The 27,773-nt window shown below is 51.2% G+C and overlaps 1 protein-coding gene across 3 annotated transcripts; it reads left to right on the top strand.

The window, feature by feature from the left end:
• The first annotated feature begins 113 nt into the window (after positions 1-113).
• On the top strand, positions 114-25,778 carry rab36 (RAB36, member RAS oncogene family). Of its 3 annotated transcripts, XM_069181900.1 has the most exons (11): positions 124-242; positions 1,741-1,836; positions 4,139-4,230; positions 5,827-5,892; positions 6,261-6,362; positions 6,447-6,511; positions 6,777-6,828; positions 12,433-12,514; positions 12,708-12,798; positions 22,906-23,025; positions 23,216-25,778. In XM_069181900.1, the coding sequence occupies exons 2-11, from the start codon at positions 1,759-1,761 to the stop codon at positions 23,278-23,280; spliced, it is 813 nt and encodes a 270-aa protein (XP_069038001.1). In that variant the 5' UTR covers positions 124-242; positions 1,741-1,758; the 3' UTR covers positions 23,281-25,778. The 3 variants fall into 3 exon arrangements, with proteins under 3 accessions (XP_069038002.1, XP_006640229.3, XP_069038001.1); XM_069181901.1 differs by lacking the exons at positions 22,906-23,025; positions 23,216-25,778 and adding an exon at positions 15,971-16,429 and having other exon boundaries at positions 114-242; XM_006640166.3 differs by lacking the exon at positions 22,906-23,025 and having other exon boundaries at positions 118-242.
• The last annotated feature ends 1,995 nt before the right edge of the window (positions 25,779-27,773 follow it).

Below are 27,773 nucleotides of genomic sequence, written 5' to 3'. Positions count from 1 at the left end.
AAATAACGATGTCGCTACTGCTTATTTTACACTTTTCGCTTTAATAATAATCACAGGAGAGGATTGAGCCCCGGCCCAGCTCCTCCCACTGTGACGTCACCGCCTGCCGCCCAGAACCGCGGTCGCCATGGTGACCCCGGGCGGCACAGAGGCGCTGCACTCCAGACCAGCTGCTGGAGCCCTCGGAGCGAGACCACGGAGGGACAGCGCTCAGACCCGCGTGCTACCTTCGCTTCTCCCAGGTAACCGGGCTCCGGCTGGCGGTGGCGTCTCCGTCTGTTTTCGTGTGTTTTCCTGTGGGGTTTAGTTTCGTGAAAACTCAACGTGTATGAGTGTGTGTGCGAGTGTGAGAGTGTGTGGTGTGTGTATATGAGTGTGAGAGTGTGTGGTGTGTGTATATGAGTGTGAGAGTGTGTGGTGTGTGTATATGAGTGTGTGGTGTGTGAGAGTGTGTGGTGTGTCTATATGAGTGTGTGGAGACGGGGTGAGGGGAGAGAGAGGAGAGGAGAGACGGGGTGAGGGGAGAGAGAGGAGAGACGGGGTGAGAGGAGAGAGGGGTGAGGGGAGAGAGGAGAGACGGGGTGAGGAGAGAGAGGGGAGACGGGGTGAGGAGAGAGAGGGGAGAGAGGAGAGACGGGGTGAGGGGAGAGAGGAGAGACAGGGTGAGGGGAGAGAGGGGAGAGGAGAGAGGGGGTGAGGGGAGAGAGGAGAGACGGGGTGAGGAGAGAGAGGGGAGAGGAGACGGGGTGAGGAGAGAGAGGGGAGACGGGGTGAGGGGAGAGAGGGGAGCAGAGAGACGGGGTGAGGAGAGAGAGGGGAGACAGGGTGAGGGGAGAGAGGGGAGAGGAGAGAGGGGGTGAGGGGAGAGAGGAGAGACGGGGTGAGGAGAGAGAGGGGAGGGGAGACGGGGTGAGGAGAGAGAGGGGAGACGGGGTGAGGGGAGAGAGGGGAGAGGAGACGGGGTGAGGAGAGAGAGGGGAGACAGGGTGAGGGGAGAGAGGGGGGAGGAGACGGGGTGAGGAGAGAGAGGGGAGACGGGGTGAGGAGAGAGAGGGGAGAGACGGGGTGAGGGGAGAGAGGGGAGACAGGGTGAGGGGAGAGAGGGGAGAGGAGACGGGGTGAGGAGAGAGAGGGGAGACGGGGTGAGGGGAGAGAGGGGAGAGGAGACGGGGTGAGGAGAGAGAGGGGAGACAGGGTGAGGGGAGAGAGGGGAGAGGAGAGAGGGGGTGAGGGGAGAGAGGGGAGACAGGGTGAGGAGAGAGAGGGGAGCAGAGAGACGGGGTGAGGAGAGAGAGGGGAGACGGGGTGAGGGGAGAGAGGGGAGAGGAGACGGGGTGAGGAGAGAGAGGGGAGACAGGGTGAGGGGAGAGAGGGGGGAGGAGACGGGGTGAGGAGAGAGAGGGGAGACGGGGTGAGGAGAGAGAGGGGAGAGGAGACGGGGTGAGGAGAGAGAGGGGAGACAGGGTGAGGGGAGAGAGGGGAGCAGAGAGACGGGGTGAGGAGAGAGAGGGGAGACAGGGTGAGGGGAGAGAGGGGAGCAGACAGACGGGGTGAGGAGAGAGAGGGGAGACAGGGTGAGGGGAGAGAGGGGAGCAGAGAGACGGGGTGAGGAGAGAGAGGGGAGACAGGGTGAGGGGAGAGAGGGGAGCAGACAGACGGGGTGGGCGCTGACGGCGGTTCTGTTTCCTGGTTCTGGGCCTGTTTCCAGTCGCTCACCCCTCCCTCGCTGTGTCTCCTCAGCCGGGGCCGGAGCCGGGGATGCAGACAATGGAGAGCGGGAAGCTGTGTGTCTCTGCGCCCGTCAGCCGGGATCGCGTCGTGACCCGGTTCCCCAAGGTCAGTGCGGAGCGGCCGCAGGCGCCAGAGAGAGGGGCGCCATCCTCGCAGGAGGGGTGTGTCAGTGTGAGGAGCTCCCAGTCGCTGGGAGTGGCAGGAAGGAGGCCTGAGAGGGGCTCTCGGTCGCGTTGTTGACAGTAATGATTCCTCACACTTCTAAAGCACTATTCTGGACTCTCCACTGACAGCTCTATACAGGTAATGGGGAATCCCACTACCGCCACCTGTGTGCAGCCCCACCTGGGTGATGCACCAGTCCTCTCCCCACACTCCAGCTCCCAGTGGGGAGGAGAACAGAGTGATGGAGCCAGTTCAGAGATGGGGATTATTATGAGGCCAAGACTGGTAAAGGCTGGGAGGGGAAATCTGGCCAGGACAGTGGGAGGTTACACCCCTACTCTTTTCGAGAAACGCCCTGGGATTTTTAATGACCACAGAGAGTCAGGACCTCAGTTTTACATCTCATCAGAAGGATGGCGTCTTTTTACAGTATAGTGTCCTCATCACTATAATGGGGCATTAGGACCCAGTCAGACCGCAGGGTGAGCGCCCCCTGCTGGCCCCACTAACACCTCTTCCAGCAGCAACCTTAGTTTTTCCCAGGAGGTCTCCCATCCAGGTACTGGCCAGGCTCACCCTGCTGGGCTTCAGGGTGATATAGCTGTTGGTAGATGCGGAATTAGTTTCTGCCCCTGCAAGCCTGTTGACAGGGTGCCGGGACATTAATTATTAAACAGGTTAATGCTTTAGAACTCATGCAGTCACCGCTCCCCTTGCTGGGACAAAGCCGTTGTTGTTCTGGGTGGGTTGAAGGAACGGCCTGTACCAGGCGAGCTGGCGAAGGCCCTGGCGCAGCGGACATAGTCCTGAGCCGGGCCGCTCGGCGCTGGGACTCCTGCTCCCCTCGGCCTCGTGTCGGGTGCGACTGCGCCCTCCTCGTGTTTTCCAGGGAATCGGGAGCGCAGCACCGGAGGGCAGGTCTGTCCCGGCAGCTGGTCCCATGTCAGTCCCGGTGATTTTAATCAGAAGCTGTTTTGCGGAGAAAAGTGTCAGTGGAGAAGCAGCTGACTGCTCTGGCTGGAAGAGGCCATTGGTGGGGGGAGGGTCGTCTGTAAAGTTACTGACCGCAGGGGAGCCCCTCGCCCGTCCGCAGGCCGCTGACACCCCCTTGATAGAGGTACCGCTCTCCAGAGGTGCACAGGTCAGGCGAGGTGATGACGTCACAGCCCTTCATCAGCAGGAAATCTCATAGATCTGCTTGTCAGCCTTCCCATGCTGCCCTCCTGCTCTGGTCAGGGTGCAGCTATACTCTGCTGCCGAGCCATAACAAGGAGGAGAGCGCTGTCTGCGGCTGCTCGTCTTGACAGTATGTGCGCAGCAGGACTCCAGATCTGTTAAGGCAGGTCTGCTTTCTAGCATTGTCAGCTGATTAGAGCTGATTAATAACCATATGACCCTAAATGAATAGTGTTTTTGACAGTTTTATTTTTATATTTTCAATTCCTGGTAGTTTTGCTGCAGTGTAACATGTCCGGCATGTGGCTGTGTGTGTCTGGTGCCTATGAACTCACCCTGCCTGTTGTTTCTGAGCAACACTGAGCAGCAGGTAATGTTTCTGTGGAAACTGGAGTCTGTCATCAAGACTGCGAGTCACCAGTCAGCTCTGGAGTCGGGGATCAACTGTTACTGCCACTGCCCCCGCCTGCAGGCTTCACAAGCACCACAGGGCGAGGGGCTGTGCCCGGCGAATGACTCAGCGCCTGCTGAGCACCTGTCGCTGCTCTCCGCCGAGTGCTCCAGGATTGGGGGCAGGTTGCGCTCAGGACTGGGCCTCCAGCACAACCGCCCAGCTCTGCGCCCTTTGCAGTCCAGCTTGTAAACCTGAGATATTGCAGCTCTGGACATAAAATCAGAATAATGGGGACTGATGGTTCTCATGGGGGGACTCCTTTGGGGTGCAAGGATGCCCAGAGTCTGGGGGAGTCCAGTGTTTGACAAGCCGAGAGCTGCTCCTGCCAGTCTGACGAGCCGAGAGCTGCTCCCTGCCAGTCTGACGAGCCGAGAGCCAAAAGCTGCTCCTGCTAGTCTGACGAGCCGAGAGCTGCTCCCTGCCAGTCTGACGAGCCGAGCCAAGAGCTGCTCCTGCTAGTCTGACAAGCCGAGAGCAGCTCCCTGCAAGTCTGACGAGCCGAGAGCCAAGAGCTGCTCCTGCTAGTCTGATGATCCGAGAGTTGAGAGCTGCTCCCTTCCAGTCTGATGAGCCAAGAGCTGCTCACCCATCCCGCAATGTGCTCTGTTGTAGTGGTACACACCTGAGGCCTGTCTCCAACTGAAGGACCACTGGCACGTCCAGGTGAGGAACGCCTGCCAGGACCGCAGCGCCAGGAATGTTGGGTGAGTCCTGGGGTCGGGGGGCAAGTCTTCTTTTAGATTTTATCAGATGCACAAACCAGGAGTCCTATTCGAAGGCCCTAGAAAGAGAGTTGCCCACTAATGGCACACAGAAAAAACAGGAGTCTGAGGAGAGTCTTGTTAGACGCACAGATATCGGGAGTTTTGCAGAGAGAAGTCCGGGAAGACCTTTGAGGACTCAAAGAGTTGGGCAGAAGCCTCTAAGACAAGCAGAGAGGAGGCCTGCTGGAGATCTGGATGTGGCGCTGCAGTGGATACTGTCCAGCCCCCTGCTGCTGGTCTCAGCCGCAGGCTCCGCCACTCAGAGGGTCATGACTTTCATTTCCTCCTGCTGGCTGTTGTCTTAAATGAGATTAAGACCCACGGGATGTTTTTGTGGGGCGGAGCTGTGTGTGTCGGTTCCTCGGTCACGGGGACAATAACTTAATTAATGCCAAACATGAGAACAGCTGAGGACCAGGGCCAAGGAGTGCATCCTCTCCTGACAGACTGACCCTCTGCACTGACCGGGACAGGGTCTGGGTCTAAGCTCAGTCCACTGCGGACCTGGACAGTCTGACAGCATTGAGGCCACACATGACAGACGACAGCGGAACCAAGTCCGTTAGCTTCCAGCCTTGTCATAGTCCAGTGTGCTGACGTCAGTCCAGTCCAGTACAGCAGGTCCAGCACAACCCCCGACACAACACGCGTCAGCGCGATGCAGTGACGACAGTATGACAAGCCGACGCCAATTTCTGTCAAGGCAGCAAACAGGAACTATGTTTTTAAGTCCGCTCCTCTGTGACGCAGCACCAGTGTGAGGATTCCAGGGGCAGCGTTATAAACAGGGGAATGGGACACTTCTGTCACCTCAGGGTCACTCACTGGTCACACAGCTCCGGGTCGATATTCCTCCTGTTATCGATGTTTCTTTTCCAGTGGCTAAGTGCATGTCGGCCACTCATTTTTAGAAGAATTTTTCCTTCTCCACTCACTGTTTGATGAATCGAATGTCACTCGTCTGTCACTGCATAAAAGTAGTGACACCATGCTCAGCTGTGATGTTGAGCTGCTCGACTCAAACCGGGAGAAGTAAGGAAAACTTGGCCATATCGAAGCTTTGTGTTATTAAATACATTTCGCATTGCCTATCAAAAACATGACAGTATGAGGAACATAACGCGTTCAAAACTTCGTACTAAGAACACATACAGTACTTATCTAAAGTAGCCGAATTAAATTTTGTTTATACATAAAATATATGAAGGGCACATGAAAGCCGCAAGACCGCTAGTGTGCATGTTGAGACACGGCTTTAGTCTCCAGAGCTTGTTAACGCATTTTCAATTCATTCAAGTACCCAGAGTTGTAGTAAAATCTATATTACATACACTTGCTTTTCTGCTTTGCTGTATCTGTACAATTTGCAGATCACAGCAGCTCTTGGGAAATGGAAGAAGTGAATTAGCTGTGATACCTAGAGTGGATCACACTGCTGTTCACTGGGAGTCCGATTGACAACACTGTAAAACCCAGAGTGTGATTCTGATTTATTTCCCTGTGTGACTGATACCTGTTTTTCTCCTTCTGTCACAGGCTTAAAATCTCAAAGGTGGTGGTTGTTGGGGATTTGCATGTGGGAAAGACATGTCTTATTAACAGGTATGACATATAGTTAACAGTCTTTCCAGAATAACATACTGCATTCTAAGTATATGACTTCCAAAAATACTACACTAAAGTACTGTACTTAGAAAGCAGTAGCAAATGTTTTCAATGTTTAATTGTAATATTTAATATTGTAAAAATATTGTTTTAAGATTTTAATTTGAATAACCTCATAAAGAATTTGTGTAATATTACACTTTCATTAACTGTATTGTGCAAACTACACACAGTGCTCCATGCTCTTAAATCCTGAAATCTCTAGTGTGACTAATTCAAGGGCAGCACGTTGCTTTTGTTTTTCTTAGATGGGTGCTTTCTCTGCTAAATGCAATATGTTTTACTCATTTTCTTGTTTATCTCAGGTTTTGTAAGGACGTGTTTGACAGGGACTACAAGGCTACAATAGGGGTGGATTTTGAAATCGAGAGGTTTGAAATATCTGGGATTCCCTACACGCTGCAGATGTGAGTAGTGCACCCGTGCGTAAGGGCACAGAGCTGCACCCCACAAGAGGCAATGGTGCCGATTGATACTGTCTCTCTGTGCAGCTGGGACACGGCGGGACAGGAGAAGTTCAAGTGCATCGCCTCCGCCTATTACAGAGGAGCGCAGGGTGAGTGGGGCAGGAGGGATCACTGGGCTCACCAGAGGCGCCCCAAGAGAGACGGGGAGGGGGGGCAGGGATGGGAAGAAAGATGGGGAGAGAGGGTGCGAGGAAGAGAGATTTGTAGAGCCGATGCTACAGAGCTGTGGCTGCAAGCAGTGAGAGAACAGGCAGCAGATGAAGAGCTCGTGGACAAACTCACAGCTGGGCCACGCAGACAGATGTGCAGAGACAGGGGTGACAAGGCGCCCTGACTGTGCTCTGTGTGTTTCAGTGATCATCACAGTGTTTGACCTGGCGGATATCCGGACCCTGGAGAACACGCGGTGAGCTGTCTGCCAACCCACCCGTGGGTGTGGGGTGGGGGTGTGTCAGGAGGCTTCTGCCAGTGTGTCTTCCTGGAACTAAGCCTGTCTAGACCAGAGTGCATAAGACCGAGCGCTACTGTAAGAGACAGACTGAGGCATCGTGACTCTGCCGTAGGAGACTGTTATGACCCCAAGTGTCTAGGGGTAAAGGGGTGTAACATTTAGGATAATTTTTGGAAGCAGGTGGGTTCTGGTGAGGACTAGGAAGTGTGATAACAAGGGTCAGTGCAAGAGTGATGATTTTAAGGTGAATAAGTGACTGGTTTGTAATTGGACACAATAACACAGGGTAAGGGAACTAGAATGGTGCCAAAGAAAAGAAATAAACAAAATGGAGCTGGCTAAGAAAGTGAGGGAAAGCTAACCACACTACAAAAGAAAACCCAAAACACACAGTCTTCGGCGTCTTCAACACCCAAGCTAGCCTCCACTGACTACCCAAAACCTTACAAGACAAACGGCACTCAGCCGTACTAAACAAGTGTGACTCATACAAGAATCAACTATGTGTGTGCAAAATGTACCCAACAACCTAAACTGACTCTATACACAAAAGTTCACACAAATACACAAGTGAACTACGAACACAAACGAGAGTAGACAAGTAACAGGGTACAAAAGAACACAGAGGTTGATACAATAAGTTTGGGCAAGGTAGTGGCAAAATAAGGATAACACAAACAAACGAAAGTACAAAGAGATGAACAGAAACCAACAAAACAACAAAGCTGAAGCAATACAAAAATGCGCGCGCGCGCACACACACACACACACACACACACAAAGCAAAACAAAACAAAAACCTGAAGTGAAGCAAAGCAAAAACCAAAGCCAAGCAGGACCAAAGTCAAACAAAAGGCCTCTTCCTTCTGAGAACCTCCATGTTATATAGTGAATAAGATGAGCTGTGATTGGTCGAGAAGCTAATTGAAGATGATGTCATACGGAAACAATAGTGTAATGGTGGGCCAATGGGAAAGGGAGAACAATCAAAGTCAGAAGTGTGGAACATGACAATAGACACACATTGACCACTGCTGACCACTGAGGCATCGTGACTCTGCTGTAGGAGACACTGAGGCATCGTGACACTGCTGTAGGAGAGACACTGAGGCATCGTGACACTGCTGTAGGAGAGACACTCAGGCATCGTGACACTGCTGTAGGAGACACTGAGGCATCGTGACTCTGCTGTAGGAGAGACACTGAGGCATCGTGACTCTGCTGTAGGAGAGACACTGAGGCATCGCGACACTGCTGTAGGAGAGAAACTGAGGCATCGTGACTCTGCTGTAGGAGAGACACTGAGGCATCGCGACACTGCTGTAGGAGAGACACTGAGGCATCGTGACTCTGCTGTAGGAGAGACACTGAGGCATCGCGACACTGCTGTAGGAGAGACACTGAGGCATCGTGACACTGCTGTAGGAGAGACACTGAGGCATCGTGACACTGCTGTAGGAGAGACACTGAGGCATCGTGACTCTGCTGTAGGAGAGACACTGAGGCATCGTGACTCTGCTGTAGGAGAGACACTGAGGCATTGTGACACTGCTGTAAGAGAGACACAGACATCGTGACACTGCTGTAGGAGAGACACTGAGGCATCGTGACACTGCTGTAGGAGAGACACTGAGGCATCGTGACTCTGCTGTAGGAGAGACACTGAGGCATCGTGACTCTGCTGTAGGAGAGACACTGAGGCATTGTGACACTGCTGTAAGAGAGACACAGACATCGTGACACTGCTGTAGGAGAGACACTGAGGCATCGTGACACTGCTGTAGGAGACACTGAGGCATCGTGACACTTCTGTAAGAGAGACACTGAGGCATCGTGACACTGCTGTAGGAGAGACACTGAGGCATCGTTACACTGCTGTAGGAGAGACACTGAGGCATCGTGACACTGCTGTAAGAGAGACACAGACATCGTGACACTGCTGTAGGAGACACTGAGGCATCGTGACACTGCTGTAGGAGAGACACTGAGGCATCGTGACACTGCTGTAGGAGAGACACTGAGGCATCGTGACACTGCTGTAGGAGAGACACTGAGGCATTGTGACCCTGCTGTAGGAGAGACACTGAGGCATCGCGACACTGCTGTAGGAGAGAAACTGAGGCATCGTGACACTGCTGTAGGAGAGACACTGAGGCATCGTGACTCTGCTGTAAGAGAGACACTGAGGCACCGTGACACTGCTGTAGGAGACAGACTGAGGCATTGTGACTCTGCTGTAGGAGAGACACTGAGGCATCATGACACTGCTGTAGGAGACAGACTGAGGCATTGTGACTCTGCTGTAGGAGACACTGAGGCATCGTGACTCTGCTGTAGGAGACACTGAGGCATCGTAACTCTGCTGTAGGAGACAGACTGAGGCATCGTGACTCTGCTGTAGGAGAGACACTGAGACATCGTGACTCTGCTGTAGGAGACACTGAGGCATCATGACACTGCTGTAGGAGAGACACTGAGGCATCGTGACACTGCTGTAGGAGAGACACTGAGGCATCGTGACACTGCTGTAGGAGACACTGAGGCATCGTGACACTGCTGTAGGAAAGACACTGAGGCATCGTGACTCTGCTGTAGGAGAGACACTGAGACATCGTGACACTGCTGTAGGAGAGACACTGAGGCATCGTGACTCTGCTGTAGGAGAGACACTGAGGCACCGTGACACTGCTGTAGGAGACAGACTGAGGCATTGTGACTCTGCTGTAGGAGAGACACTGAGGCATCATGACACTGCTGTAGGAGACAGACTGAGGCATTGTGACTCTGCTGTAGGAGACACTGAGGCATCGTGACTCTGCTGTAGGAGACACTGAGACATCGTTACTCTGCTGTAGGAGACAGACTGAGGCATCGTGACTCTGCTGTAGGAGAGACACTGAGACATCGTGACTCTGCTGTAGGAGACACTGAGGCATCATGACACTGCTGTAGGAGAGACACTGAGGCATCGTGACACTGCTGTAGGAGAGACACTGAGGCATCGTGACACTGCTGTAGGAGAGACACTGAGGCATCGTGACACTGCTGTAGGAAAGACACTGAGGCATCGTGACACTGCTGTAGGAGAGACGCTGAGGCATCGTGACACTGCTGTAGGAGACACTGAGGCATCGTGACTGCTGTAGGAGAGACACTGAGGCATCGCGACACTGCTGTAGGAGACACTGAGGCATCGTGACTCTGCTGTAGGAGAGACACTGAGGCATCGCGACACTGCTGTAGGAGAGACACTGAGACATCGTGACACTGCTGTAGGAGAGACACTGAGGCATCATGACTCTGCTGTAGGAGAGACACTGAGGCATCGCGACACTGCTGTAGGAGAGACACTGAGGCATCGTGACTCTGCTGTAGGAGAGACACTGAGGCATCGCGACACTGCTGTAGGAGAGACACTGAGGCATCGTGACTCTGCTGTAGGAGAGACACTGAGGCATCGTGACACTGCTGTAGGAAAGACACTGAGGCATCGTGACTCTGCTGTAGGAGAGACACTGAGACATCGTGACACTGCTGTAGGAGAGACACTGAGGCATCGTGACTCTGCTGTAGGAGAGACACTGAGGCATCGTGACTCTGCTGTAGGAGAGACACAGACATCGTGACACTGCTGTAGGAGACACTGAGGCATCGTGACACTGCTGTAAGAGAGACACTGAGGCATCGTGACTCTGCTGTAGGAGAGACACTGAGGCATTGTGACACTGCTGTAAGAGAGACACAGACATCGTGACACTGCTGTAGGAGACACTGAGGCATCGTGACACTGCTGTAGGAGAGACACTGAGGCATCGTGACACTGCTGTAGGAGAGACACTGAGGCATCGTGACTCTGCTGTAGGAGAGACACTGAGACATTGTGACCCTGCTGTAGGAGAGACACTGAGGCATCGTGACACTGCTGTAGGAGAGACACTGAGGCATCGCGACACTGCTGTAAGAGAGACACTGAGGCAACGTGACACTGCTGTAGGAGAGACACTGAGACATCGTGACACTGCTGTAGGAGAGACACTGAGGCATCGTGACTCTGCTGTAAGAGAGACACTGAGGCATCGTGACACTGCTGTAGGAGACACTGAAGCATTGTGTCTCTCCTACAGCAGAGTCACAATGCCTCAGTGTCTCCTACAGCAGTGTCACGATGCCCCAGTCTGTCTCCTACAGCAGTGTCACGATCCCTCAGTGTCTCTCCTACAGCAGTGTCACGATGTAGGAGAAACACTGAGGCATCGTGACTCTGCTGTAAGAGAGACACTGAGGCATCGCGACACTGCTGTAGGAGAGACACTGAGGCATCGTGACACTGCTGTAAGAGAGACACTGAGGCATCGTGACACTGCTGTAGGAGAGACACTGAGACATTGTGACACTGCTGTAGGAGAGACACTGAGGCATCGTGACTCTGCTGTAAGAGAGACACTGAGGCATCGTGACACTGCTGTAGGAGAGACACTGAGGCATCGTGACTCTGCTGTAGGAGAGACACTGAGGCATCGTGACTCTGCTGTAGGAGAGACACTGAGGCATCGTGACTGCCATAGGAGACACTGAGGCATCGTGACTCTGCTGTAGGAGAGACACAGACATCGTGACACTGCTGTAGGAGAGACACTGAGGCATCGTGACACTGCTGTAGGAGAGACACTGAGGCATCGTGACACTGCTGTAGGAGAGACACTGAGGCATCGCGACTCTGCTGTAGGAGAGACACTGAGACATTGTGACACTGCTGTAGGAGAGACACTGAGACATTGTGACACTGCTGCAGGAGACAGACTGAGGCATTGTGACACTGATGTAGGAGAGACACTGAGGCATTGTGATACTGCTGTAGGAGACACTGAGGCATCGTGACTCTGCTGTAGGAGACACTGAGGCATCGTGACTCTGCTGTAAGAGAGACACTGAGGCATCGTGACACTGCTGTAGGAGAGACACTGAGACATCGTGACACTGCTGTAGGAGACACTGAGGCATCGTGACACTGCTGTAGGAGAGACACTGAGGCATCGTGACTCTGCCGTAAGAGAGACACTGAGGCATCGTGACACTGGTGTAGGAGAGACACTGAGGCATCGTGACCCTGCTGTAGGAGAGAAACTGAGGCATCGTGACACTGCTGTAGGAGAGACACTGAGGCATCGTGACCCTGCTGTAGGAGAGACACTGAGGCATCGTGACCCTGCTGTAGGAGAGACACTGAGGCATCGCGACACTGCTGTAGGAGAGACACTGAGGCATCGCGACTCTGCTGTAGGAGAGACACTGAGACATTGTGACACTGCTGTAGGAGAAACACTGAGACATTGTGACACTGCTGTAGGAGAGACACTGAGACATTGTTATACTGCTGTAGGAGAGACACTGAGACATTGTGACACTGCTGCAGGAGACACTGATACATTGCGACTGCTGTAGGAGACAGAGACATTGTGACAGTGCTGTAGGAGACCCTATAATGAGGGCATTGTAGAAATTATGTGATGAAGTTGAAATGTGTGTTTTGTGACAGTTATCTCTGGGTCTCTCCTTCAGACAATGGCTGGAAGATGCTCTAAGGGAGAATGAACCCAACTCGTCTTTTGTCTTTCTGGTCGGAACCAAGAAGGATTTACTGGTAAGATTGAGAGTGTCACACACTGCTCCAGTCTGTACAGGGACACACTGACTCACACTCTGTCCCCAATCTGTACGGAGGGACACACTGACTCACACTCTGTCCCCAGTCTGTACAGGGACACACTGACTCACACTCTGTCCCCAGCTATACGGGGGGACAAACTCGTTCACAGTCTCTCTCTGTCCCACAGTCAGCAGCAGAGTGCGAGAGGACAGAGAAGGATGCGGTCAGACTGGCGGCTGAGATGAAGGCAGAGTTCTGGTCTGTCTCTGCCAAGACAGGTCAGTTCTGAGGAAAGAAAAGTTGTTAAGAAGCTTTATAAAGATATGTCCTTAGTGAGACTTTAGTCTGTTGCAGTTGTCCTGTCTTTCTGTTGTGTTTGTCTTGTCACTATGGGAGGATACTGGGTGTGGCTGTGCCTCTCTGTGGGAGTGCACTGGGTGTGGCTGTGCCTCACTATGGGAGGATACTGGGTGTGGCTGTGCCTCGCTGTGGGAGGATACTGGGTGTGGCTGTGCCTCGCTGTGGGAGGATGCTGGGTGTGGCTGTGCCTCCCTGTGGGAGGATACTGGGTGTGGCTGTGCCTCACTATGGGAGGATACTGGGTGTGTCTGTGCCTCACTGTGGGAGGATACTGGGTGTGGCTGTGCCTCACTGTGGGAGGATATTGGGTGTGGCTGTGCCTCGCTGTGGGAGGATACTGGGTGTGGCTGTGCCTCGCTGTGGGAGGTTACTGGGTGTGGCTGTGCCTCGCTGTGGGGGTATACTGGGTGTGGCTGTGCCTCCCTGTGGGAGGATACTGGGTGTGGCTGTGCCTCACTGTGGGAGTGCACTGGGTGTGGCTGTGCCTCCCTGTGGGGGGATACTGGGTGTGGCTGAGATTAGAAAGGGTTCCGGTGCTCTGGAAGATATCTTGCCTGGTGCCAGTACCCAAAAAGGGGCACCCCAAAGTCTTGCATGACTACAGGCCAGTGGCACTGACATCACACCTAATGAAAACTTTGGAAAAGCTTGTACTGGACCACCTCAGAACCCTGGTGAGTACAGCACTGGACCCCCTGCAGTTCGCCTACTGGTCACACCTGGGAGTGGAGGATGCAGTCATCTATCTGCTACACAGAGCTAACTCTCACCTGGAGAAGATGGGGAGCATTGTGAGAGTTATGATCTTTGACTTCTCCAGTGCCTTTAACACCATCCATCCACCTTTACTGAGAGATAAGCTAAGGGCGGCGCAGGTGGACTCTCCCCTGGTGTCCTGGATTATAGACTATCTGACCTGCAGGCCACAGTATGTACGGCTACAGAACTGTGTTTCCAAACAGGTTGTTAGCAGTTGTCGTGGAAATGTACCTATCAAGGAAGCCACAAGAGAGAGTTCTCACCTGAGTAAGGTCTTTATTTCAATATTGCAATATTGGGAGCCCTGTTGCCACTTTGCAAAGTGCAACCAGACACTCAATTTGTTACAAGCAGTACAGGGTTTTTATAAGACGTTGCGCTGTAAAAAAGCTCAGCGCTTTGTCCCTTCTAACACTTCCCCTTTCCCTAAGACAAAACACACTACATCCTAAAACGAAAGAAGAAGCACCACTAGATTTGTTTTTCAAAGCTTATCAGTTACTTTCAGCTAATCTAATGACCTAGACAGCATATATTGTTTTGGTACATTGTCTTCTAAAGTAACCTAAACAGTGTACTTTGTTGACGCACTGTTTTCTAAAATTCTGCATGTACTGTAGCACAGCAGTTACATCCTTGAAATATATTTTCTAAAAGCATCAATATATTTTTTGCAAAGCTCTCTACATTTTAATAATCAATTTACTTACTAGATTTCAATTTCAATTCCCTCCTTTTTATTCTTGAAAATGATTAAAAGTTAGATTCCTCATATGGACTCCCAGGAGGCTCCCATACTTTGGATTCTTGCGTTCTCATCAGAACATACTGATGCGCAAACATATTCATTACCATATTTCGAAGCATTGGAATAATACGTCGTACAGCAACACAAAAACAAGAAGACAAGTATCACAGCCCCTATAATCGGTGTTAGTAACTTAAAGATAAACATTCCCCCTGGCCCAAACAGTGATTCTAACCAAGAGAGAAAAGCCGGTGTATCTTTAATGCCTCTTTCTTTGTCCACCTTGTCTCTCAGTTCTTTCAAATGCTGAATAGCGAGCGTAAGATTTCCGTAATCATCGTCATTTGCTGGAATATATGTACAACAGGAGTCTCCTATTAAAGCACACACTCCTCCAGATGCTGCTTTTTGAAGGTCCAGCACGAACCTGTTCTGAAGTGCCATTAATCTAACTCCCCTTAATTCTTGTTTGATAGCGTCTAAGCCTTCTAACGTGATATTAATAAAAGAGTACATTTCATAGCGAGTAATTTGTAACCAGCGGGCATTAGCTACTGCCTGAATACTCAGTCCTGAGGAAAAAATCATTTCAGCTGCAGTAAATAGTCTATTGTCCTTTGGTATTTTAGATATATCTGGACCATATCTGTCAGCCCAACTGAGAGCGTGTTTAACACTTGACTCCCTCTGAAGGGGCTTCGTTGAATTTAACAAATAAGAGTTTACTGGGACAATGAGAATGGAGTGGTGTAACGTGACTAGAGCACACACTCCTCTCCACTGGGGAGGAAGGCTATCATAAACTTTCGCACCACATTGCCAATACCAATCCATCAAAACCATAGTTCTGTCAGATAAAGTGTGGTTAGTAACCGTGGCGCTACAGCCTCCTGTTCTTCCTACTGAGGGGCCATGACCTTTGTTTGCATAGCAATAAGAGTGATTAACCCTAGAAGGCAAGTAAACTGCTACTTTAACAGGAGAATCAGTCCAGGTAATGTGATTTTTTTAGGTAATCACACAAAGGAGGACATTCTGCTTTTTTACTGGTAACATTGAAGTGAATAGCAAAATGCACTGCTGGATCACTGGGAGAAAAAAGCCTAATGCTACTGTAGTAGACTTATTTATCTTCAGGCCGGTTGCATATGGATGCCCCTTTGAGTAGGTCAAATATGTTATGGTGAAGGTGGGAAAAGATCTAGGATCTGGCTTTGGAAATCCTGCCACTAGACTTATACATTCAGAAATGTGACTACCAACTGGTCGGGGAAAATGTTGCATAGGTGAGACTGTAGAATGAGGCATACATAACAAGATGCATTAAATTTCTTTAACTTTACAGTATGATTTATAAATTTGTACCACAAATTGCTCATATCCCCCTCATTATTAGTTTCCTTCAGCCAGTTTGTATACAAAGAGGCTTCGCGTTTAGATTCTTCCTCTTTCTGGGTGGTGACAGGCTTCCACATAAAAAGGAAAAAGGCTGTGCACATCAGTCCCAAGCAGGTGATCCCCATCTGTCCTTGTGGAGACATCACTCCTGCGCTTTGCTCAGTTCGTTTGTGACCTTTTTACAGTGGGAAGCATGAATCCAGGGAACCCTTTCCGCGCCTTTCACAGCAGTGGCAGTGGTCAGCAGCACCTGGTACGGCCCCCTCCACCTGGGTGAACACCACTCCTTTCTCCTGAAGTCTTTCACCAGAATCCAGTCTCCTGGCTGGAGTGTGTGGCAGAGGTCCTGGTCTGGTGCAGGCAGCGCAGCTTTAACCTGTTTATGAATATCACTAACAAATATGCTACCAAACACTCATCTAAGTGGGTGAGGTCTGTGGCCTCCCCCTTTACTTCTGGAAGCCCTATTCTCATGTGGCGTCCAGTAAGAACCTCGTGTGGCCTGGCCCTTAAATACATCAAGACCAATGGGAGGCACGTCAACCAATTCATTCCTGTCTCAGCCATCATCTTTGTTTATTCTTTATGGTCCCATTTACACGTTCCACTGCTCCACTACTCTGAGGGTGGTACGAACAATGCTGTTTTAAATCAATGCCCAGGCGATCTGCGAGAAAGGTAATGACATTGTTCACAAAGTGGGTACCGTTATCTGAGCTAAGTTTTCGTGGAATTCCCCATCTGGGAATGACATCTTGTGCTTAGCCACACTTTTAGCATCAGCGTGTTTACAGGGAAAAACTTCTACCCATCTAGAAAACATGTCTACAATTACCAGGCAGTAATTGTATCCGATACATGGTGTTAATTCAATAAAATCCATCATAAGGTGATCAAACGGATCATCTGGGATGGGGTGCGCTGAGGCCTGAGTTTTAGTGCCTCGTCCTACATTGTTTTGTGCACAAATGAGACATTTATTACAAAATTTCTCTGCAAAAGTTGTGAATCCCCTCGTGTCCCATTGCATACTTACCATACTTACCATCCCTCCTTTTTTAGAAATGTCGGGAAAGAAATGTCGGGGAAGACATGGTTTCCCCATCGGGCCTAGCCAGACCCCATTAGAAAACAAGCCAGACTTTTTCCAGACTGCCTTTTCAGCCGGAGTGGCCAGGGCCTGCATGTCAGATAGTGAAGCCATTGCGGGCTCAGGGCTGAGAAGGGGAAGTAGAAGTGCAGAAGAAAAAGGGGATACTGCAGCCACCTTTGCTGCAGCATCGGCCCTGGAGTTGCCTCTTGAAATCTCATCCAGCAAGTGGGTGTGTGCTGCACACTTGCACACAGCAATAGAGCTGGGCAACAAAATAGCCTCGAGCAAATTGCTTACCAGGAGGGAGTGTTGGATCGGCGTGCCTTGTGATGTGAGAAACCCCCTATTCTTCCAGAGAGTACCTAAGTCATGCACAACCCCAAAAGCGTATCTACTATCAGCGTAAATAGTAACCGACTTTCTGTTTGCCAGGACACAAGCCTTTGTTAAAGCCAAAAGTTCGGCTGCCTGGGCAGATAAATGCGAAGGGAGGCGAGTGGCCTCGACAGTGGAGTGGTCAGAGACCACTGCATACCCCACATGACTCAATCCGGTGGTCGGGTCCTTACGAGCTGACCCATCAACATAGAAGAGTGACTCAGAGTTAGGAAGGGGAGAAGAGGAGAGATCCTGCCTGCGGGTTACCTGAGAAGTGATGGCCGCCAGGCAATCATGTGGCTCCCCCTCGTCCTGAGTGGGCAACAAGGTTGCAGGGTTTAACATTGTGCATCGCTCGATAGGAACATGTGGCAGAGATAAAAGGACATGATGGTAGTGAAGAGTAGACGCGGAAGAGAAATGTGAAGTTTTACTCTGAAGGAGGATAGAAGCCACAGCATGTGGAACCAAAAGCTTCAGCGGACGATAACAAACCAAAGAGGCAGAAGCCATGACAGCTGCAGCTGCTGCCGCTACAGCACGTAGGCAGGCTGGGAGGCCTCTGGTTACAGAGGTAAGTTGCTGAGAATAATAAGCAACTGGTTTAAGACAGTCTCTGTGCTCCTGTAAAAGGACAGCACTGTAGAAACCAGACTTCTCTTCAACACATAAAGTGAACCCCTTAGTCATATCAGGAATGCCCAATGCAGGGGCAGACATCAGTCTTGAGTTCACCAAAAGCGTTTTCCCCTTCTTCAGTCCAAGTCAGTCTGTCAGTCATATTCAGGCCTGAGGCGTGTGCCATGTCAGACAATGGCTGTGCTAGTTTTGCATACCCGGGTATCCACGCCCTACAGCAACCTGTGCAGCCTAAGAAGCACATCATCTCCTTCTTGGCGCGGGGTTTTGGAATTTTTTGGATCGCAGTTATTCGCTCCGTGCCAATTGAGCGTGAATTTGCAGAAATGTCATGACCTAAATATCGTACATTCTTTTTTACAAGCTGCAGCTTTGATAGTGAAACTTTATTTCCAGTGCTGGCAAGATAATTTAAAAGATTATCCTGAAGGCAAGCGCTTTCACTTGGAGAGCAAATCAACAAATCGTCAACATACTGCACTAGTGTACTACAGTTTTTAAACCCAAACCCTGAGAGACAGTCCTGCAATGCAGAGGAAAATACAGTAGGAGCCTCGGCATACCCCTGAGGCATACGAGTCCAAGTATACTTTTTTCCTTGAAACGTGAAAGCAAACCAGAACTGGGACTCAGAGTGCCCTGTTAATTTGTGTGGCAGAGATTTACTCTGCAAAATCTCACCATCGTCTGTTCAGAAAAAGGGCTTGAGCTAACCCGCAATGAAGACTGCTTGCCACGCACCATGTTAATACAACACTCACCCACAGTCCCTGACTACTACTACAGCTGGGAATTAGTGATGGATGAGGAACAAACACCACAACTTCTTTTACAAGAAATAAAAAGACTGTGGTCAGGCCAGGGTGGTTTTCAGGACGTGAGCAATTTACATTGTACAGCAGAGGTTAGATTTGGAGGTCCAGCTGAGGAATTTGAGATGGCGTGGTTCGGTGACGGACCGTGTAGTGATAGGATAAAAAGCAATGGGTATTTAATTTCAGCAGACTTTGCAGCGTTAGCTATTACCTTAACAGAAAAGCAGAAGACACTTTGTCGAGCGGGAACGCACCCTCATGTTTCCCTTGCTAAAGCATCAGGTTTTCGCTGGCAGGACGTGGGCAGTTTTGTCCAACGGTGTGTTGAGAGCTGTTCGTGGTCAGCTCCAGACTCGAGGGGAGTTAAATATAATGCCACCCTCCAGGCCAGTTGATGCCCATACTCAGCAATCCTTCAGACCTGGAGGACAGTGCATCTCACGGCTCCAGATGATCAGATGGGTGCATTGTTTGTGTTGACACTTCCCATCCCGCACTAGAGGGGGTGCCCAGCTCCCTCTGGGCGGCTCACAAATATGATGTGGGATTAATAGAGGGGGCTTCCCCGCTCGAAGTAAAACCCAAGTCCACCTATAGGCCGAGTAAGCCCCAGTATCCGCTCAGGCCAGACGCTGAAGTTGGGCTTAAACCTGTGGTCGAACAGCTGATCGCCGCAGAAATTTAGATTCCCTGCCCAACATCTCCCTGTAACACTCCACTGTTCCCCGTAAAAAAGGCTGATGGGGAATCCTGGCGCCCGGTACAAGATTTAAGAACAGTAAATGCAGCCATATATGCTCGAGCTCCTGTAGTTCCAAATCCAACCACTATTTTGTCATCTATCCCCGGGGACTCAAAAGTTTTTTCTGTAATAGATTTGGCAAATGCATTTTTTAGTATCCCAGTACACTCTGAGTCCCAGTTCTGGTTTGCTTTCACGTTTTTAGGGAAAAAAGTATATGGACTCGTATGCCTCAGGGGTATGCCGAGGCTCCTACTGTATTTTCCTCTGCATTGCAGGACTGTCTCTCAGGGTTTGGGTTTAAAAACGGTAGTAGACTAGTGCAGTATGTTGACGATTTGTTAGGGGAGTTACAGATGTCGCAGCCAGTTCGCCCTCACATCCTGATTCATGCCTCTTAGCACATTCCTCCCACACACTTACACATCTCCACATATATTTCAAATCCCACCCGGGATCTCCCTCTGGGTTAAGTGAATCTGTCATTTCGTGTAATAATCGTATGGCCCGTGGCTGAAAACTACCTACACGGGGCCATCTCTCATTTGTCAATCCTGACATATTATCAGAAAAAGGTTGACAGAATATTAACCCAGATTCTCTTCCCACTATATTCATGGGCGTTTCAGTTTTCTTCCCAGTATTGCCTAACTTACTTTGTCTTTCTCTAACTTGCACCTCAATTTTCCACAACTCAAAACACTTCCAGTCAACTTTCTTATTTCCCTTCTTCTCTTTTTCTTTTAACTGTTTTTCTAGTTGTTGTATCTGCCTGGTACTAAAACTACCATTTTCTGGAAAACCTAACTTACTCCACGATGGAAGACACTTTATTCCCCTTTCTCCAAATTCTTTGTACATGTACTTCGCTGGACCGCTCGGTCCTGTTTCTGTCTTTGAATTTTCATTTCCCATTTTTACCGATCGGTGCCTTACTTTAGAACCTTATCACATTAACTACTCCGCAGAGCAAAAACCACACGTCTGTGTTAAGATAAGTTCTTTATATGAGTCCCGGACTCGTCAAACCCGCGTGAGAACACCCTCCCTGGCCTCCTCTTTCTCTGCAATAAAACCACAGAAAATATTCTATATCGTCTTAAAACAAAAGTTCGTTAAAAGGATTACTTACTGACGTCAGACAGCTGCCAATTCTCCAGACGTGTCTCTGGAAGGATAAACAGTTTATCCTCCGAGGTTCGTCCAATTTGCTAAAATTGTCCAGGCCAGGATGGAGTTTCAGCAGCCGTCCGCGCTCAGGTTAGTGTCCCATCTGGATGCCAATCTTGTCGTGGAAATGTACCTATCAAGGAAGCCACAAGAGAGAGTTCTCACCTGAGTAAGGTCTTTATTTCAATATTGCAATATTGGGAGCCCTGCTGCCACTTCGCAAAGTGCAACCAGAGACTCAATTTGTTACAAGCAGTACAGGGTTTTTATAAGACGTTGCGCTGTAAAAAAGCTCAGCGCTTTGTCCCTTCTAACACTTCCCCTTTCCCTAAGACAAAACAGATTACATCCTAAAACGAAAGAAGAAGCACCACTAGATTTGTTTTTCAAAGCTTATCAGTAACTTTCAGCTAATCTAATGACCTAGACAGCATATATTGTTTTGGTACATTGTCTTCTAAAGTAACCTAAACAGTGTACTTTGTTGACGCACTGTTTTCTAAAATTCTGCATGTACTGTAGCACAGCAGTTACATCCTTGAAATATATTTTCTAAAAGCACCAATATATTTTTTGCAAAGCTCTCTACATTTTAAGAATCAATTTACTTATTAGATTTCCATTTCACAGTACTGGTGCCCCACAGGGGACTGTCCTTGCTCCATTCCTGTTCACCTTTTACACCTCTGACTTCAGGTACAACTCTGAGACATGTCATCTTCAGAAGTTTTCGGATGACTCTGCAATTGTGGTGTGTATTAGAGAGGGGAGGGAGGAGGAATATAGGAGCTTGATTACCAACTTTGTGGAGTGGTGTCATCTTAACCATCTCCAGCTAAACACCAGCAAGACCAAAGAAATGGTCATGGACTTTCGAAGGAATAAGTCTCCGCTGAACCCTGTTTTCATCCAGGGTGAGGACATAGAGGGGGTGCAGTCCTACAGGTACTTAGGGGTACACCTGGATGATAAGCTGGAGTGGTCTGGTAACACTGACGCCCTGTACAAGAAAGGTCAGACCCGACTCTATTTTATTAGGAGGCTCAGGTCCTTTGGTGTGTATGGAACACTGCTACACATTTTATATGAATGCGGCCATCTTCTACGCTGTTGTGTGCTGGGGCAGCAGCATCATGACAAGAGATGCAAATAGGCTCAATAAACTCCTCAAGAAGGCTGGCTCTGTGATGGGGATGAGCCTTGACCCCCTGGAGGTGGAGGCTGAGAGGAGAATGCTGACCAAGCTCACAGCCATCATGAATAACACCTCTCATCCCCTTCATGGGACTGTTACTGGGCAGCGGAGCACTTTTAGCACCAGACTGCTCCAGCTACGGTGTTCAAGGGAACGTTTCCGCAGGTCTTTCCTCCCGGCGGCTGTCAGGGTGTACAACGCTGCCCTAGGCTAGGACTGTTAGCCCTTCATTTGCTCCTCTATGGACAGCACGTTGCTCCTTTGTACTTTTTGGACAATCAATCTGTATAAACCTATGCACATTTTGCACATATTTTATTTTTACAGTGACTATGATCATCGTATTTTGCACACACCTATGTATTTATTTTTATTTATTTATTTATTTTATATTTATTTTGTATAATTTTTCATCTATTCTGATGTCTGTGTTTGCTTGACTTAGGCTGGACTGCTGTAATTTCCCTTCAGGATCAATGAATTCTTATCTATCTTCTTCACTGTTGGAAGATACTGGGTGTGGCTGTGCCTCGCTGTGGGAGGATACTGGGTGTGGCTGTGCCTCACTATGGGAGGATACTGGGTGTGGCTGTGCCTCGCTGTGGGAGGATACTGGGTGTGGCTGTGCCTCGCCGTGGGAGGATACTGGGTGTGGCTGTGCCTCGCTGTAGGAGGATACTGGGTGTGGCTGTGCCTCGCTGTGGGAGTGCACTGGGTGTGGCTGTGCATCTCTTTGGGAGTGCACTGGGTGTGGCTGTGCCTCGCTGTGGGAGTGCACTGGGTGTGGCTGTGCCTCGCTGTGGGAGGATACTGGGTGTGGCTGTGCCTCGCTGTGGGAGGATACTGGGTGTGGCTGTGCCTCACTATGGGAGGATACTGGGTGTGGCTGTGCCTCGCTGTGGGAGGATACTGGGTGTGACTGTGCCTCGCTGTGGGAGGATACTGGGTGTGGCTGTGCCTCGCTGTGGGAGTGCACTGGGTGTGGCTGTGCCTCGCTGTGGGAGAATACTGGGTGTGGCTGTGCCTCACTGTGGGAGTGCACTGGGTGTGGCTGTGCCTCACTGTGGTGTTGGTGTGTCTCTTTGCAGGTGAGAATGTGCAGGAGTTCTTCTTCCGCGTGGCGGCTCTGGCCTTCGAGGACTCCATACTGAAGGACCTGGAGAAGAGTCGGAGCATGGGCACCAGAATCGGGGATGGAGACCTCATCCGTAAGATGTTTCCGATAGACAGGGGCAGGGGTGGAGGATGACATAGACAGGGCTAAGTCGCTCACTGGGTGGGGATACATTAGAGAGAGAGGCATGGGGGAAATAGAAACAGAGTCTCAAAGAGTTGAAAGAATTGCTGCCGCTGTCGCTGTGTCACTGTGCTGAATCGAATTATCCTTGTGACCCACAGGAATTGACAGAGGATCCACGGAACAGCCCCAGGGCAGGGGGCCAGAGGGGCTGGCCTGCTGCTAGAGAGGAGGGGAGAGGAGGGAAGAGGTGGAGGGAGGCAGGGAGCAGACAGGAAGGAAGAGGCTGTGAGAGACAGGAGAGCATGAGGAGCAGAGGGAATGAGCTGGAGGACCAGAGGTTTCAAGAGAGAGAGGGAGGGAGAAAGGCTGGAGGAGGAAAGGAGACCCTGTGAGCTCTAACCCTGCAGATGCTAACAACAGGACGTGGAGATACGTGGAGAGCACCCTCGTCCCTTCCTGTCCTGGAGCGGAGGTGAAGACTGAGCGGACACCGCTGGAAAACTGTTAATGCAGATTCAGGGGTAGCAAGTCTCTAATCCTGCCACCTCTTCTCGGTCACCAGCAGCGCATCCGACTGGACTCTGGGCCCTGAGAGTTTGGCACTGGATTCTGCACATTTGCTCCGGCTTTGTCATCTCCAGAAGCTCAGCTCTGTGTGTGCTTCTGTCCCTCAGGACACAAACGTCTGAATATCGAGACTAACACTTGGTGATGTGTATCTGAAAGCTTGATCATGATGAATCAGTAATTGCAGTATCTCTGAGATCACACACTGGGCAGAGAGTGGGTTAGGGTGACCCCTGTGAGTTGTGCTGCTCCCTGCAGACAGTCCTCTCTTCCTCAGCACTCTCAGCGTGTACTGACACCAGTACACAGGGCCTGGCTGCAGTCCCCCTACAGGGCAGGGGAGCCACTCCAGGGGTTAGCCAACTCAGCACAAGGCAGGACGAGTGAAATATCCAGCAGCTGCTTGGCTGGTATATGGAGTTCCGCAGCTACAAGTGGGCATCAGTTCCAGACAAACTGAAGACCACACAAACATGGCTGCAGTTTCTGTTCCCTGAACCGCCTGTGGGCCACCAGCCCAGCACACCCATCAAGTCCAGCAGGTCCAGCAGACCCAGCAGTCCAAACAGGTTCAGCAGGCCCAACAGACCCAACAGTCCCAGCAGACCCAACAGGTTCAGCAGACCCAGCAGACCCCATCAGTCCCATCAGTCCCATCAGTCCCAGCAGTCCCAGCAGTCCCAGCAGACCCAGCAGTTCCATCAAACCCAGCAGACCCAACAAGTTCAGCAGACCCAGCGGTCCCAGCAGACCCAGCAGACCCAGCAGACCCAACACTCCCAGCAGTCCCAGCAGTCCCAGCAGACCCAACAGGTTCAGCAGTCCCAACAGTCCCAGCAGACCCAACAAGTTCAGCAGACGCAGCGGTCCCAGCAGACCCAGCAGACCCAACATTCCCAACAGTCCCAACAGTCCCAACTCAGTACAAGGCAGGACGAGTGAAATATCCAGCAGCTGCTTGGCTGGTATATAGAGTTCCGCAGTTACAAGTGGGCATCAGTTCCAGACAAACTGATGACCACACAAACATGGCTGCAGTTTCTGTTCCCTGAACCGGCTGTGGGCTACCAGCCCAGCACACCCATCAAGTCCAGCAGGTCCAGCAGGTCCAGTAGTCCCAACAGTCCCAACAGTCCCAGCAGACCCAGCTGGCCCAACAGGTTCAGCAGACCCAGCAGACCCAACAGTCCCAGCAGACCCAACAGGTTCAGCAGGCCCAACAGTCCCAGCAGACCCAACAGTCCCAGCAGACCCAGCAGACCCCATCAGTCCCATCAGTCCCATCAGTCCCAGCAGTCCCAGCAGACCCAGCAGACCCAACAGGTTCAGCAGACCCAGCAGACCCCATCAGTCCCATCAGTCCCAGCAGACCCAGCAGACCCAACGGGTTCAGCAGACCCAGCAGTCCCATCAAACCCAGCAGACCCAACAAGTTCAGCAGACCCAGTGGTCCCAGCAGACCCAGCAGACCCAACACTCCCAGCAGTCCCAGCAGTCCCAGCAGACCCAGCAGACCCAACACTCCCAACAGTCCCAGCAGACCCAACAAGTTCAGCAGTCCCAACACTCCCAGCAGACCCAGCAGACCCAGCAGACCCAGCAGACCCAACATTCCCAACAGTCCCAACGGTCCCAACTCAGCACAAGGCAGGACGAGTGAAATATCCAGCAGCTGCTTGGCTGGTATATGGAGTTCCGCAGCTACAAGTGGGCATCAGTTCCAGACAAACTGATGACCACACAAACATGGCTGCAGTTTCTGTTCCCTGAACCGGCTGTGGGCCACCAGCCCAGTACACCCAGCAAGTCCAGCAGGTCCAGCAGACCCAGCAGTCCAAACAGGTCCAGCAGACCCAGTAGTCCCAACAGTCCCAACAGTCCCAACAGACCCAGCTGGCCCAACAGGTTCAGCAGACCCAGCAGTCCTGCAGTCCCAGCAGACTCAACAGGTTCAGCAGACCCAGCAGTCTAAACAGGTTCAGCAGACCCAGCAGTCCCAGCAGACCCAACAGGTTCAGCAGGCCCAGCAGTCCCATCAAACCCAGCAGACCCAATAGGTTCAGCAGACCCAGCGGTCCAAACAGGTCCAGCAGACCCAGCAGGCCCAGAGTCCAAACAGGTTTAACAGTCCCAACAGTCCCAACAGACTCAACAGACCCAGCAGGCCCAGCTGTCCCAGCAGACCCAGCAGAACCAACAGGTTCAGCAGACCCAACAGTCCTGCAGTCCCAGCAGACTCAACAGGTTCAGCAGACCCAGCAGACCCAGCAGTCCCAACAGGTTCAGCAGTCCCAGCAGTCCCAGTGGGCCCAGCAGACCCAGCAGGTTCAGCAGTCCCAACAGGTTCAGCAGACCCAACAGTCCTGCAGTCCCAGCAGACTCAACAGGTTCAGCAGTCCCAGCAGTCCCAGTGGGCCCAGTGGGCCCAGCAGGTTCAGCAGTCCCAGCAGACCCAGCAGTCCCAGCAGACCCAGCAGGCCCAACAGGTTAAGCAGACCCAGGAGACCCAGTAGACCCAGCTGGATGTGTTTCCAGCACTCGCTCTACAGCAGGTGTCAGTTAGCTGCCTGCTCGGCTCGCAGTAAAGCTCTGAAGGGCTCTGGAGCGTGCCTGCCCCCCAGCACAGCTGTCTCCCAGGGTCCTGCTGGTCTTGCCGCAGTGTGGGTTTGTGGACGGGCCTGCAGGCTGCGGCGACGGTGACCCCATTAGCAGGGTAATGGACTGCGGGGCCTGGGCAGTTTCCCCACCGTCATTAATCCCCCCGGCAGCCCTGTGTCTGTTTCCCCGAGGGAGAGTGATGAGGTGTTCACACGTGTTGACCTGCTTTCCCCTCCCTGGACAGAGGATCAAACTAGGATACAACACCAGGCATAGAAAGGAGGAGGCACAAACCCCCGGAGTACCCAGTACAGGGCCTCATGCAGAAGTAAAGGCCTAACAGACACGCAAAGGTGTTTGGGGAAACTAGAAGGCTCCATTTTTTTCTCGGGTGTGACTCTTGTATTAGGGCAGAGCTGTGTAACATTTATTTTGCTTTTATTTTTTGTAGAATTCCAGGTTTTGATGGACGTAATAAAAACACAAGTAGGTGTTCTGAGGGCTGAGAGCTCAAGCACTCCTCCTCCTCCAGCTTCTCCAACTTCAGCCTGTTTCTCCAAACGGACCGGGAGAAACAGCGAGGCTCCCTGACAAAAAATGTTGGCTTTATTAATGTAGGAAGAAGCTCCCAGTTTTTGTGGGAAACTGCCAGAAACACTGTACCTCTCTGACACAGAGCCCAGCTAATAAACTATCCATATCCTTCCACAGCATGGCCTGGTCTGATTTCTGCTGGTGACATTGGGCTGTTGCTCAGACTGCTCAAAACCACATTTATTCACCTCGGGGAGGAGTAATACTCCACAATAAAGCCAAAAATAATTTAACCTTGAGGATGACAGCTGCACACAATGTGCAGTGGGCCGATTCAGTTTAATTACATTTAAATGAACAATTTTAAACCAAATGGTTGTAATACTTAATTCAAACAGGACCCTGGGCTGAGCCCTCTGGAGAAGAGACCATGAACCCTGAACCCTACACTGAGGGCACCCTGCCAAGCGCCACAGGCACAGACTGCACTCGGAAACACTGTAGCCTGGTTCTCCGTATGAAACTAATGCTGCTATAAGAAAAGGCGTGACTCGAGGGGAGGGCTGTGCAGACTTCCTGAGCGCCAGAGAGGGTGAGACCATGGCCTCCTCGGCAGCAGGCTCAGAATATGCTGAGACAGGGTGGAGCGGTGGCTCTGTGGCTCAGGATCTGTGCCTGTGGCTGGAAGGTTGCTGGTTCAAATCCCACAGGCAGAGGAATCCTACTCCGTTGGGCCCCTGAGAGAGACCCCAGCTGCTCCGTGCGCTCTGACCCCAAGCTTCACTCTCTGTGTGTCTCATGGAAAGCAAGCTGGGGTATGTGAAGAGATTTTTAAAAAAACTACTAAGAGAATATATAAATTCTCACATAAGACCCCATAATACAGTACAAATGATTCTGTTTCATCCTGCGTCGCAAATGCACCCTTCCTCCAAGTCCGCTCCTCTGTGATGCAGCGCCAGTGTGAGGATTCCAGGGGCAGCGTTATAAACAGGGGAATGGGACACTTCTGTCACC

Source organism: Lepisosteus oculatus, chromosome 22 (assembly GCF_040954835.1).
Source record: "Lepisosteus oculatus isolate fLepOcu1 chromosome 22, fLepOcu1.hap2, whole genome shotgun sequence".
In the NCBI taxonomy this organism is placed as follows: Eukaryota; Metazoa; Chordata; class Actinopteri; order Semionotiformes; family Lepisosteidae; genus Lepisosteus; species Lepisosteus oculatus.
This window is presented reverse-complemented; position numbering and strand designations above follow the sequence as displayed.